The sequence below is a fragment of the Gopherus evgoodei genome, chromosome 4, assembly GCF_007399415.2.
Source record: "Gopherus evgoodei ecotype Sinaloan lineage chromosome 4, rGopEvg1_v1.p, whole genome shotgun sequence".
Taxonomy (NCBI): Eukaryota; Metazoa; Chordata; order Testudines; family Testudinidae; genus Gopherus; species Gopherus evgoodei.
Genome location: NC_044325.1, coordinates 60,687,062 through 60,702,210, shown reverse-complemented (window position 1 = coordinate 60,702,210; position 15,149 = coordinate 60,687,062). Strand labels below are relative to the sequence as shown.

General features: G+C 40.6%; 1 protein-coding gene across 1 annotated transcript in view; it reads right to left on the bottom strand.

The window, feature by feature from the left end:
• Nucleotides 1–15,149, bottom strand: part of RYR3 (ryanodine receptor 3) — a 607,531-nt gene that overhangs the window by 184,479 nt on the left and 407,903 nt on the right. Inside the window, 3 exon segments of the mRNA XM_030559417.1 lie at nucleotides 6,885–7,006; nucleotides 9,436–9,503; nucleotides 9,843–9,958. Of these exon segments, the coding sequence (XP_030415277.1) occupies nucleotides 6,885–7,006; nucleotides 9,436–9,503; nucleotides 9,843–9,958 (306 nt within the window).

Below are 15,149 nucleotides of genomic sequence, written 5' to 3'. Positions count from 1 at the left end.
CATTGCATTGTTTTATTTGACATACGAGAACGATAAATGCATGTTAACAAACTTAAGATAATTTAAAATGTTTTCAGAAGATACTGTTTATAAACAGTTTATCTTTTTGTTTTCCAACAGTCACGATAGGTAAAATTAATGCTGAAATATTAACAGAAAAAAAGAGTGGTTCTAGCAAACACTGTCTTACAAGTTTAGTTTCAATCCATAGTAAAGTAATGTAATAAATGAGAGAAAATTCACCTAACATCTAAAGCAGTGTTTTTCAAAGTTCGGGTTGTGACCCAGTACTGGGTTGTGGCCTGCAAGGCAATGGGTCGCTCTGGTCAGCAATACCAGCTGGAACGTTAAAAGTCCCATCAGCAGTGTTGCCCAGGTAAGACAGCCTAGTGTCTACCTGTTCTGATACCGCACTGTGCCCTGGAAGTGGCCAGTAACGGGTCCAGCTTCTAGGCAGGGGAGCCATGGGGCTCTGCACGCTGCCCCTGCCTCGAGCACCGGTTCTGCACTCTCACTGGCCAGGAAACAGCCATTGGGAGTTGGGGGGCCATGCCTGAGGGTAAGAGCCATGTGGAGCTGCTTGAGTGCCTCCACCAAGGAGCCTGACCTGCTGCTGGCTGTTTCTGGGGAGCCGCTGATCAGGAGCTGTCAGAGGTAAATCTGCACCCCAATCTTCTGCCCCAGCCCTGAGCCCCCTGAAACCTGGAACCCCTTCCTTCATCCAAAATCCCTCATCCTCAGCCCCACTCCAGAGCCTGCCCCCCAGCCCAGAGCCCTAACTCCTGCCTGCACCCCTGCCCTAGCCCTGACCTCCAACCTCCTGCTCAGCCCTGCGCCCTCCCAACTCAGGGCCCCTCCTGTACCCCAAACCCCTCATCCCTGGCCCCAGACCAGAGCCCTGACCCCCTCCCGCACCTCAACCCCCTGCCCCAGCCCAGAGCCCCTCCCACACCGCAAACCCCTCATCCCAGCTCCGTTGGTTCATGGGCATCAACAATTTTCTTCAACTGGGCCCCCAGAAAAAAGTTTGAAAACCACTGATCTAAAGGGTAATGGAAACCATAAGCAATAACTAGCATAGGTTTCTAAACAATAAATTTTCTATTTGTAATAGATTTAAAAACTGGAGATAGCTATAAGAAATGTAATAAATCTATCTAAGGTACTTTTATTGCTCTCCCGTTGCTATAGTATTTAAGCGTCTTGTTATCTTTAACATATTTATTCTCACAATGCTCTGGTAAGGTAGGAAAGTTGTATTATCCCCATTTTACAGATGGGAAATGGAGGCATACAAAAGTGCACAAGGAGGCTAGACAGCTAATTCCTGTTGAATTCACTTAGGTGAATTTGTGAATTCTGCTATGCATCTTTAGGCACCTAAATACATAGGTGCCTAAACACCTTTGTAAATCTGGCCCTCGGTGTCTCATTCAAGGTCACACAGGAAGTCTGTGGCAGAGCAGGGAATTTAATTTCTGAGTTCTAATCTAGTTCCCTAACTACTGGACCATCCTAGAATGTATTCTTATGTAATATATTTGGAGCTCAGTAAAGCATTTTATATTGTGTCTTGTGAAATTGTATTTGAAAAATTAATTCAAACTGGGTTGGATAAGAACACTGTTGTGTTGGCTGAAAACTGGCTAAAAGACCATAAACAAATTTAACGATAAATGATAAATTAGAGGATTCGAGGTAAAGATAAATCAGCAGACAAAGTGGAGAAATGAGATTAGTGGATTCAATATTTAGGTCTAATCTTATTAAATATCTGAATTAATAATCCGGAAGAGAGAGTATACAGCACATTAATGAAATTTATAGCTGACGCTAAACTGGGAACAGTTGTGAATGCTAATCAGGAAAGTGGAATAAAACAAATGAATATAGAGAAAGATCGGAAACTTAGGTAGAAAACAGGAAAATGAAATACAGCTTGGCAAAAGACAATCTCATACATCCAGGGAAACATAATATGAAATACACATTCAATGATAGGAAAAAAAACTGGGACACAGTAATGTGGACAGAGAGTCAAGGCTCACAGTGGAGAGTGAATTAAACATTAATTTGCAAGGTCAGCTAGTTGCAAACAAGTCTTCTGTAGTTTTGTGCTAAGTATGTAGGGACAATATATTGAGAAATAGGGAGGTAACTATTACTCTTTTTTAAGTTTCTCATGCAATTACACTTACAATAGCTTGATCAGCTTCGAGCACCTCTTTGCCAGAAAGACATTGATAAACAAGAGGGAGTTCAGAAAAGATCAACAAATATGCTCAATGAAGGGAAGGACTGACTCATTACGAAATTAAGAAAAGGAAAATGTAACTGAACACTAGGAAAAACTTCCTCACAATGAGATCTATAATCCTGCAGAATAGTCTCAGAAGAGAAATGGTGAAAAGTACATCACTTAGGACTTTCAAAATTGGACTGGACAATGAAACTTTACATGGGATTTTCCTTTACACTCCCTTTGTTCTTATTCGAGCTCCAACTACAACCACACACGCATCTAACAGAGCTATGTGGGTCAAACAGGTTTCTCTGTAGTGACTCCTCTCAGCTACGACGACATCAGCAGGAAGGCAGCGAGATGATGTCTCCTCTCAATGGTACCCAGCAAATGTAGAACCACTGGGGAGGAGAGAGCAGGAAGGAAGGGGAGGTGGTAGCACATGGCTGTTTCAGAGCTTTGTTGGCAGGGAGGTGGGACAGGGACAGAATATGGAACAAGGGCTCAAAGGGGAATAGGCCAGATGAATAGGAAGGAGAAACAGAGGACTTAAGGGAGTATAATGGGAAAGAGGAGTAGAATAGAGGAAGATGTTCCAGGACTCTCTCCAAACAGTTCCCAATGCTCCAGACTTCTACTACCTCCCAATAACATCCTACTAGGATGCCCCAGTCCTCTCCTCAGTCCTGAATGACCCTCCAGGCTGCCCCAAAGCTCATCAGTCCATTGAAACGTGTCATGGTAAGTCTATTATAATGATAGGGACAGCTGAGAGCTCTCTCTGTGTGTAGGTTGTCTAACAGTTCCCATTATAAAAAGATTCTTGTGACCTTTTTCTGAAAAATTATTGAACAGCTTCCTCATTCCCTGATCACTGTCCATCCTGTGTACCTGCAACCTAAATTTTGGCAGTCTAGCTTATCAGTGAAACTTAAATTATGTTCTTTTAGTGTAGTTTTTAAATCTAATATTTTTATATTTCATTAATGGCTGATAAAAATAAGATCATCATCTGTAGCTTCATTGAAAATGGGGCTGTGAGTTCAATTGCTGTGATAAAATTGGGGCATAATAGTAAAATGTTTGAGAATTACTGCTATAACAGTCTTGCATCTGGCAGAGAGACGGACTAGATGATCTTGTTGGACTCTCTATCGCTAAATTCTGATTCATGTAATGGCTGGCTGAGGAAATGTTCATATTAAACAATTTCACTTTAAGTTTCTTCTTATATTCCATTTCTGCCTCAATTTGGCTATGATAGCTGCTATCCCCCATGCTGCATCCTCTTTCACAAAAGTATTCCACATTGCAAGGCCTGGCTGTATCCTTTCAATGTGTGATATTTTAATCAATATTTTACTTTTGCAGCGGAAGCCCCATGCAAAGCAAAATAAAGAGTTACTTTCTTGCCATGGCTTTAAATCTAGGTATTATGGTATGTCAGGATTTGGATACAAATGATAGAAATATTTAATATCCATATGTAGAGCCTTCAGGCCCAGAACATCAGAGGGATACTGTTAAGTGAACAGGTTGATGTTTAGTGTTCTATAGAATTTTCACATATCATTTTCATCCTCATTTGCAATTTCTCTATTAAGAATAGAAATTATAAGATTAATTTGAAAACATTTTCACTGATATTTTCCAATTTTCGCTAATCATGGAGGTTACACTGTTGGTTCTATTCTTAAGGCTGAGTTTTGTGCTTAAAGCAAGAATTCAACCACTTTGGTACATATGACAAATTCAGCTCCTCTCCAAAATTACAGTATTCACTCTGAACACAGAATGAATTTTCTGAGAAATGACAAGTGAATTGGTTAATTAGTTTATGAGTTAAAATAAATGGATCCTTTCAGAAATGAAGCACCCATTGTCTGACAGTTTCTTTATCCCGAATAATCTTAATAATGGAATAAAAGACACTTGAAACTGCTCTTGTAATTAAACTCACCAAAAAACTTGTGAGCAAGCTACATTTGAAGACTGTTTTAGTATTAATGGTAACTTTTTCACATTATTCTTCATAATTAAAAGTTTCTCCTTCAGCAGGGACTAACAAATTATTATAGGGAACTCCACGTAGAACTGTGCTCTTTCAAAGCTGCCATCTGTCACTGTTCTCAGTGGGGCTGTGATCATAGCTTGACCACAGTTAGGTAGCCATTTTGAAAAGAATGTCTATTTCCCATTTTTCTTAATGGGCACAATGTATCTGAGCAATTTACCTGCTCCACAACTGGGGCCCTTTGCATGGATCTGTGCTGCCTTTCACCTCTACAAATCCTACAGTGAATCTAGCCCCTAGCTTCAGTGTTTGGAAAGGTATTTCAACCACATTTGGTTCCAACTACACTGATTTGCAATAGATGAAATTCATCTCAGCCCCATACTGAGGCTTGGAGTTGCTGTTGGAAGAGGGGCAGGAAGTTAGACCATGGAAAGGTGGCTTCCAGACACCCTGTGTGAGGCAGAAAGCATCTCCACACCAACCCACTAGGTATGTGCATATGGGACATAATATCTATATGTGCATTCTGTGGCTTCAATGTTTCCCTCAAGTGGATGGAGTCAGTAGGCAACTGAGGCTAAGGGAACTGGCCTTGTTTAGTCTGCAGAAGAGAACAGTGAGGGGGGATTTGATAGCAGCCTTCAACTACCTGAAGGGCAATTCCAAAGAGGATGGAGCTAGGCTGTTCTCAGTGGTGGCAGCTGACAGAATGAGGAGCACTGGTCTCAAATTGCAGTGGGGGAGGTCTAGATTGGATATGAGGAAACACTATTTCACTACGAGGGTAGTGAAGCACTGGAATGGGTTACCTAGCGAGGTGGCGGAATCTCCATCCTTTAAGGTTTTTAAGGCCCGACTTGACAAAGTCCTAGCTGCGATGATTTAGTTGGTGTTGGTCCTGCTTTGAGCAGGGGGTTGGACTAGATGACCTCCTGAGGTCTCTTCCAACCCTAAACTTCTGTGATTATATGATTCTACGGGGAGGAAGCAGTGTGCTGAAGACCTGAAATCTGCCCTAGTTTGAGATGGATGGATTTTCCTACTCACTTTCCCTACACTTCACCCATATTAGAGCCAACTTTCTTGAGTTCATGTGGATGAAGTAAGTTTCAGCCAGTATCAATATCTTCTAGCTTCTTAGAATTATTGCTACTGTTCAAGTCAGGTTTCTGATAGATAGGAGTAAAGCCATGTTACTTTATTTTTTTTTAAAATATTGTGGGATTCATTTTGAAAGGTCCAAAATTCATAATTAAATGTCCCCCATACATAGAAACATTTTACACAAGACCTTTCCCATTTTTTATCTTCTTAAGTTTATCATCTCCTTTCTGATGTTGGCATCCAGAGGATCTTTTGAAAGGGCAAACAGAAGAGCCCAGGGGAAAGAGCACAAACTTTTTTCACTACTAAGGCTGTTCAATCATAGCCATTAGCTCTAACTGAGGTTTTGGATTGTTTCCTAGATTTGTCCTCTTCACTTCCCACAACAGACACACTTTAAACTTTTTTTTTAAATTTACAATCTTAGGGTAGGTCCTCACTAGCAACGTTAAAGTGATGATGCTGTAAAAAAAACCCCACCCCCGTTAGGGGAGTAGCTTTTCACACCCCTGAGCAAGAAAGTTTGTGCTGTAAAGTGGCAGTATAGACAAGGCTTTCGAGCCTGACGTTCTCTTTTCAGTAACCAAACTGATACAGTAAAAACAGCAGCAGTGTAAACTTCTTATTTGCCTACACCCTTTTCCAGAGGGTAGAACTCAAAGAATCAGAGGACAGTCAGTATATATGACTATTCTGAGAGGTGCTGGGGCCCTTAATTCTGACTGCCTTCAGTGGAATCAGAAGGCACTTAACACCTTGCCTTTCTGCTGACATTTAAGAGTGGTTCCTAGAACCATTTAATAGTGGTGGTTTTCATGCTGTTTATGAAAGAATGGAATAGGCATACAACCATCTAATAGTCATCCCATGGCACTGATTTTTGGGTCACCACCAAACTTGTCAAAATGCTTGAATATTTGGTAACACTGTTATTGTAAATATATATAATCTCTACCTGATTAATATTTCACATTTTAAAAATGATTAAAAGCAAATTAAGTTAAGTAAATGATTATAATTAAAAGAAAAGAAATAAAGATGAGGAATACTATTTATTTACTTCCACTCTAGTAAAGGAAGAATCAGCCATTTATGATCTGTTTGGGGAACCTAACTTTTTGCACTGTTATTTTGCCTTTTTTTACATTAAATTTTTATAATCTGGATACAATCCCACAGAGTTTACCTCAGTCTATTACAGGGGTCAGCAACCTTTCACAAGTGGTGTGCTGAGTCTTCATTTATTTACTCTAATTTAAGGTTTCATGTGCCAGTAATACATTTTAACGTTTTTAGAAGGTCTCTTTCTACAAGTCTATAATATATAACTAAACTAGTGTTGCAGGTAAAGTAAATAAGATTTTTAAAATGTTTATGAAGCTTCATTTAAAATTAAATTAAAATTCAGAGGCCCCCAGACCGGTGACCAGGACCCGGGCAATGTGAGTGCCACTGAAAACCACCTAGCCTGCCGCCTTTGGCACATGTGCCATAGGTTGCCTTCCCCGGTCTATTACTTACCTTGCCAACATTTCTTTTTCCTTATTGGAAGCATATCCACAGCTACTGAGTGACTTAATTGGAGAAGACAGGAAGTACAGCAAGTGATTGGTAAAGTACTGGTCAACTAATGGTAGGAGAACCTAGGGAATACAGACACAAAATATACTTTTATCATCTACATACATTGTTAAGTGTACCAGACAGCATTCCAGTACAGCACAGTCCTTCACACAGACTTTTCATTTTAGGCTTTATATTACAATTGCATTTTCTAGTTTTAGTCATTAAGATTATAAATGAAAATCTCACATATGACAAATTTACACAAGAGTTAAGCCAAGCAACAAATAGCCTACTCTGAGATGTCAGAGGTATCTTAATGTAAATATATGGGAAGCTCTGAAAATAGGGACAGCAGAATATTAACAATACAAGAGATATTGGGATATTATCTCATCAGTTATCTGCTGAGCAAAACCATTAGAATTGCCAGATTGGATCTATCTACTTTACTATGCAGCTCCCAACAATAGCCAGCATCAGTGAGGAAAGTGTACTCTCCATCCATTTCTGTAATATACTTTACTGTCCAATATGTGTTTGCAATGTTGGCTGTAGCCATGTTGGTCCCAGGATATCAGGTCTGGTCAAACCTGAAAAAGAGCTCTGTAGCTTGAAAGCTTATCTCTTATACCAATGGAAGCTGGTCCAATAAAAGATATGACCTCACCCATCTTATCTGTTTAGTACTTGTCAAAGGCCATGGATCTCCAAGGCAGGTCCATGGGGTTGCAGAGTGAAAGCATTATCCTGCACCCCCATGCTACAAGGTCAGGTAAGGGAACTGCAGCTAGTTCCCCACAACTAGAGGCCACAAGGTGACAAGCAGCAGACTGCTGACTGGACACCACATAATATAAAGCTTCCTGTTCTTGCCCCACCCTTTGTCTAAGCACCAAGTCTTTTTTAGTCATATTGCTGCCCACCCTGAGACCAATCTCCTGCTCCCCAAGTCAGTCTTCCGATATGCCTGTACCCCATCCTGCTAAGCCTGTTCCTGAATTTGCCCAATATCAATACTGACCAGCCTGCCCCTGCACTCTGCCTGTTCACTGATTGCCATTCTCCCATGGACTGATATCCCAGCAGCTGAATTTGCCTGCACCCTGGATTATGAAACCTTCGGATGACTAGACTATGCATATTGACACCTACCAACTATCTGGTTTCAGATATGGTCTCAAGCCCCATGGCCCTGCTTGCTCATAACAAGCATGAAATTATCTCAGAGCAAGACATCTCTTCCTTATCCTAAATGACAACGAGTTTATGTCTCAAAGCATGAGGACTGATAGCCCTTATAACTGCAAATTCAAGTGGATATGCAATTTCTATGCATATAAATATTGAATCCTGTTATAAAAAGCATACTAAGCTATTTGCTTGAATAATATCCTGAGGCAGCAAGTTCCAGAAATTACTTACAAGTTCCACAAAAGAATATTACATTTTATCTGTTATAAATATATTGTCTTCTAATTTCATACTATGTCCCTTATCACTTAGCAAAATAATTTCCAGAAAGAGTGCCTTAAAGCAATACCTCTGGGAATGTCACTTGCACTCTCTGACTCATTACCCACCTATATATATATGGGAAACAGATATTCCATTACATGCATGGTTCTGTAACATTAACACATGAAGAAAGAACCTGCAGAGCTGGAACGTTGGAGATTCTGTGCTGCTGCTGCTGCATTGCCACTGGAAGCTTAGGTGAGACTCCTACAGGAGGACCATGTGAGGGTGGCTTGGAAGGAAGTACCGCACAGCAGGACCTCATAGCCACCAACTTTTCAAACTGCTTAGGGGTGCTCAACTCCCACTCTACCCTAGGCCTCACTCCCACTCCACCCTTTCCCCCAAGGCCCCACACCTGCCCCTTCCCACCCCCCCACCCTTCCTGCCCAGTTCTGCCCCCTCCCAGAGTGTGCCATGTCCCTGCTCCTCCCCGCCTCCCTGAACACCCAGAAACAGTAGTTCGCAGCAGGAGGCACCAGGAGGTGCTGATCCACAGGGTCTCCTGGTGAACAGGAGGTGTGGGGAGAGCTGGTAGGGAGGCTGCCAATGGGTGCTCTGCAAGCACCATTTTTTCAAATGGGTGCTCCAGGGCATGGAGTCGGCGCCTATGAGCCCACTGATTGGCTGGCATCAGTATTTAAATCAGGAAGCCATGAAGGGGAGCTGTCTGAGCAACATCACAGACTGTCTGTCTCTTTCTACTTCAGACACTGCTTGCAATAGACACTAGGCTCTGGCTTCCAACTCTTGTTTGTCCTTTGCTCTTCAACTGCTGTCTGCAACCTGGTACCTAATCCTGCCTGCACACTGATGCCTGACTCGATTTGCCCTCCGGACTGTCTTGGACTCTGACCTCCCTGTACCTGAGTCAGACTGACTCCTGCTCTGACCATTAGATCTAACCATCTTTGTCCCAATTGTTACACATACTAAGTTCTGTATAATAGCAGGAGTTTGAGCGCATTCCTTTAAATATTAAGTCACTCACTTTGGCAAAGAATTTAATTTCTTGGTCATGTGGTGACTTCTCTGTTTTTCCACTGGTGACAATGGCTTCTGCAAGGATACAATCAACACAAATGTCAATAAGATTGAGCAAAAATCTAATTGTAAATAACTCCGCAGTCCTTTGAAATAGCCTTACACACTTAATTTTGAAGCAGTACAAGTAAAGCAGTATAGACACTCCAGCTGGCAGGTTCAGCAGATGCAACAAGTATTGCATTTGCATTTTTTTTTACAATAAATAATAATCAGAATCTTGTGGTATATTTTCTCAAAAGGAACAGAAGTTGTCATATGTGCAACTCAGGATAATGGGTTTATTTTTTCATTGTAAAGTTTAAATATTAACCACTTTTATGATGTTCAAAATAAAAACATTGAGAAACTTACCCAAATGTGCAATGAACTCTTGAGCAGAGTCAACATATTTTAGAATCTTCTTCAAAAACTTAAATGCAAACCTCTTTTCCATTGATGATGCATCCAGATCCATATCTTTCATACCCCTAGTTCAGAAAGGATATTACAAAAATGTTACAAATTATCAGATTACTATGAAGCTTTCCATGACCTTTTTATTTTATTACCTAATCAAGGTAAATTTTCATAAATTAAAATCCAGCTTTCATAGCAACACTCTTTCCAAATAGCTATTTCTACAGCAGTAACTGTTTAAAATAAGCCTAAATTTCTCAGAGGGATTTTATCCTTTTCCATGAAAACAGTTTAAAAATCATGCACTTCAATATCATGACTTCAGAGAGCTATGATCATATTATACAAATCATAGACTATCAGGGTTGGAAGGGACCTCAGGAGGTCATCTAGTCCAACCCCCTGCTCAAAGCAGGACCAATCCCCAGACAGATTTTTGCCCCAAATTCCTAAGTGGCCCCCTCAAGGATTAAACTCAAGAGCCTGGGTTTAGCAGGCCAATGCTCAAGCCACTGAGCTCTCCATCCCTCAGAAACTGTCTTTATTCTGAGCCTGATTCAGTAAGATGCTGGCTACTCAATTTCCACTGATTTCAGTGCATGGTGAAGATGCTGAATATTGCACAGGAAGCAGATAGGGGCCTAAAGTGGGAGTTAGGTGCCTATGATCTAAGTCTGGAATTTAGGTGGCACTGAGATCCTCAAAAACACTGCTCAACTCTGAAGATGCCTCTAGTGCCTAAATTTGCACCGTAAGTTCCTGCTTCTGAGCATGTGCACAATACACCATTCTAGACACACGGGATCCTCAAACCAGGGGAAGATAGGTGTTCCCCCACCTTTCTCACCTGTGGGGCCTAAGCTGGTAGGTGTCTTCAGAGCAGGCCTAACTCTACACAAAATGGCTGGAGACAAGAACCCCTCCTTGCAACCTTTTGCCCATTGGATAGGATAGCACTAGGCTATGGGATATTCTTTGCAGGTCTCTCACAATCTCGCCTGTTGAAAGTATTTTCTGTGTATTAAAAATTAAACAAACATGGGTCTAGAGAGAGAAAAAAGCTCATAGCCAAGTGATTAGGACATTCAGCTGAGTGGCAAGAAACCCCTGTTCAATCCCTTCTTCTCATCAGGCAGAGAGAGGAATTGAACTGAGGTCTAGGTGAATGTACTAACCAGTAGGCTAAAGGGACTCATCTTTCCCTCTGCCTAGCTGGCTTTTGTGGAGCCCACTTTTAGGCACCTATCTCCCCATGCATTGTATAGGCAGCCCAAGCCCCTAAACTCAGAGTTCTGGATTCCACTGGGTGCCTAGGGATCTGAATTGTAGGTGCTACAAGACTCCTTGTTGCAAGGCCTAAGCCCCTTTGTGAACTTGAACCTTAAGGTTTTTTTTTTTTTCCCTTGTGGTACATATTGTTTAAGCCATATCTTTGAGACATCATTAAGGTTCTCTATTTAAATAAAGACTAATGGGGGAGAGGGGAAAATTTGTATTAAAAAAATAGACAGGAAACTATAACTGTCAAAAGGCCATGCATTGATTTAAGACAAAAACAAACTAGAATATTCTAGTTACAGAGTAAACTTTCCCTCTCTGAAATTTTCCTGTCATTGTTTGTCTAATTCATTTCCCTCACAGAAGTCATATAGCTCTATCAATTTATGCCTTTGATTTGTTTTTAAAAACAGACTTGTATTTACTTTCTTTTATTCTGCTTTACCTCTTTGTTTTTTCTACATTTACTTTGCTTACTACTTTTTCATCATCACTGTATACTTGTTTATTCTTCCTCCACTGTTAAATGCATGACAGTTTATACATTTCCATGTTCTGCTATTTAATTATTTGATTTTGTACAACCAAATAACTCTCTATATATTTGTTCCATCATGTGGTGTATGATTACAGTAACACTGAGTATCTGGCAGCTATTTATGCCTTACAGGTCTCTTATGCTTCATGATCTCTCAGTGTACAATGCAAACAAATAAGTTTCCTTATTTTTCCTGAGGCATAGTGAATATACTCTTCTTGACTTTATATTATGTTATGATTGCTAACTGATTTCATGTAATTTCCTGGAATATCAAGGACTTGATAGCTTCATTAAATGGCAAAGAATCCTTTATCATAAGAAAAAAGAGAGCAGCTGTCTTCCAAATTCACTTACATGGAATGAAAGCCACTTAACTTTAAAGGAACATAAATTGTTTCTAATACGTACCCTCATAAAGCCTAAGAAATTATTTCTATACATCCTATTTCATAAGAACATAAAAGTCCAGTTTTCTTCAAATGTGTTCATTTGAAGAAAAAGAAGACAACTGTTAAAGCAAAGGCAGATAAGTTTATAGAGTACACATACTATGAAACCTAACCAATCCCAATTACAAAGAACGTACCTGTTTTCACAGTTAAGCCCAACAGTTGTCTGATTGAACTGGAGTAACTACAAGCAGGGATTTCAAAAGGTATTATATATATTATATATATTATATTTTAAAGAAAATATTGGGAAAAGGTTATTGTCTATTGGTGAAATTCACCCAGATACAGAATGCTGCCACAAGGCCTTCACAGCACTCCAACCTCACATAGGGTTGTGCTGGACCAGCAGCTATACTCCTCTAGTGCCATCAAAAAGATTTCCATGCTGCCCCATAGGGTGCAGGTCAGGGGGATGACTGAAGATGAATATTTTAGCAAATCCAGTGGTGGCACCAATACCCCCATCAAATTAGTATAGAGGGGCTTCAATTTCTATTCCTGTACACAGGCTACAAAGTGACTACTCAAAGGAATGGGGGTGCTGTACTAAAGACTTGCAGTTTGGCTTTGGACTTGGATGAATTTAATTCCAGCTGCTCTGATCTCCACTCATAAAGAGCCTAAATATTTGAGTTACGTGGATTTCATTTAGTAAAAATAAAGGACTACAATTTTTAGGGCCCTATGATGTAAACACTTATGCACATGATTTACTTTAGTCATACAAATAGTATCATCGCAGCCAATAGGAGTACTCTTGGGAGTCAAGTCACATCAGCTGTGTGTTTATTAGTATTAATTTATTTGAAGCTGAGTCTGCGTTTTCCCTATAGGCATTCATTTTTTGAAGAACAAACTAAATCTATCTACCTCCTCCAAGTTCAGAAGAAAAACGGTTACATACCTGTACTGTAACTGTTGTGCTTTGAGATGTGTTGCACATGGTTATCCACTTCAGGTATGTGTGCACCCAGCACACTGTAGCTGGAGAGTTTTCCCTAGTGGTACCTGTTGGGGTGGCACATGTGATGTGCATCTCCTCATGCATTCAGGTGGGGGCATAAAAGACAGAGGTGCCCCAGCACCACCTCAGTTCCTTTGCACTGGAATTGTAATATAATGGACTCTGAAGCACAGTTCAGGAGAGCGGATCATGGAATAGACATGTGCAACATATCTAAAAGAAAAACAGTTACAGGTATAGAACTGTTTTTTCTTCATCATCTGATTGCACATAGCTATTCCATTTCCATGACTCCCAAGCAGTTGTCTATGAAGCAGAGCTTGGAGTCTATTGAAAAACAACTGCAGAACTGCCTTCCTAGAATCTATATTGCTTCTGGAAGCCAATGAAATGGCACAGTGCTGGATAAAGATGTGAACTGGAGACCAAGTCACTGCTCTACACATATTTGGTATTGGAATGTTCTTTTAGAATGCTACTAAACTGTCTGTGCACTTGCAGAATGTGCCATCAGCTTGGAAGGTGGTTTAGAATTTGCAACATCATAACACGTAGAAATGCAGATGATCCAATCAGAAATCTGTTGTGAGGTAACCACTTGCCATTTCATCCTCCCTGTACAGGAAAAAATATTTGAGGCAAAGAACAACAGCCAGCGAATGAAGTTATTCCTCACCCTCGTGAAAATGTGGTTGGAAAAAACCCCATAGGTAAATAGATGGTTTAGTTGAAATGGAAATTAGTACCCACCTTAGAAAAAAACTTCAGAGGAGGTCTTAAAGCAACATTATCCTTATAAAAAATAGTATAAAGTTGGTCTGCCAATAATACTTGCAGTTTTCCAACCCTATAATCAGAAATAAATGCCACCAGAAAGTCTAATCTGGGTGATAATATGGAAGAGGGCAAGAAGCTAAAGGCTGAAAATATTAAGTTTAAATCCCAGGGGAAAGTAGTTCTTTAACCTGAGGAAAAAGCCTGGTTATTCCCTTCAAAAAATCTGATTAGCAGAGAGCTGGAAAATATCAAATGACCTTGAAACAGAAGACGAAGAGCTGAAAGTGCAACCAGGTGCACCCTGAGGGACCTTAGAGACAGACCTGATTCCCTCTGATGTAGCAAATACCCTAGAACATCCTGAACCCTTACTTCACCAGGAAGAACATTCCACTTGCCTGTCCACAGCAAGAAAAGATTCCCTTTGTGTAGGTAACTCTCTCTGGTGGACAATTTCCTATTGTTCAGTAAAGTTCTGCACAACAAGTGACCATTCCTTCCTCCCCCACCCCCTGCCCTAGTCTAGCCACTCAGCAGCCATGTTGTGAGGCTCTGAAGATTGGATTTAACACAAGGCTGTGATTCTCGGAAAGCAGTCTATATCCTGAGGCAGAATCAAGGTCAGTCATACTGACAACTTCTGGAGGCCAGAAAACTGGTGCTGCTGTGTCCAACTAATATTAGAGCTTGAGCAATTAATATTAGAGAAGCATGATCTTACTTTGTTTTGAGAATTATCTAAGCTATATCAAGGGTACGAGAGGGAAGGCGCAGAGATTCATCTTCCACAAACACAGGAACATGTCCATGATTGAACCTAGACTCTGACCCACCATGGAGCAGAATAGATGGCACTACTTCTTTTGCTTTGTAGTAAAAAGATCCACAGTCTGTCTCTTCCAGGTCTGAAAAATCACTCACACTATATTGATTTTTAGAGACCACTTGTGATCCCTGCTGAAAGACCCACTGAGATGATCCTCCAGAGAAATTTGAATCCCTTGTAGATGAGACACCAGGATTGATATCTTATTCTGAATGCAAAAATTCCGGAGCCTAAAAGCTTCCTAACAGATCTGATCTGGCTCCCCATCTCATAATACTGTCATACTGTCTGTAAGGATTTGAACAGAGTCTCTCCTTATCTCAAAGATTTTAAGGCCAGAGAAGATCATGATCATCTAGTCTGACTTCCTGCACATCACAGGCCACAGAACCTCACCCACCCACACTGGCTGAGTTACTGAAGT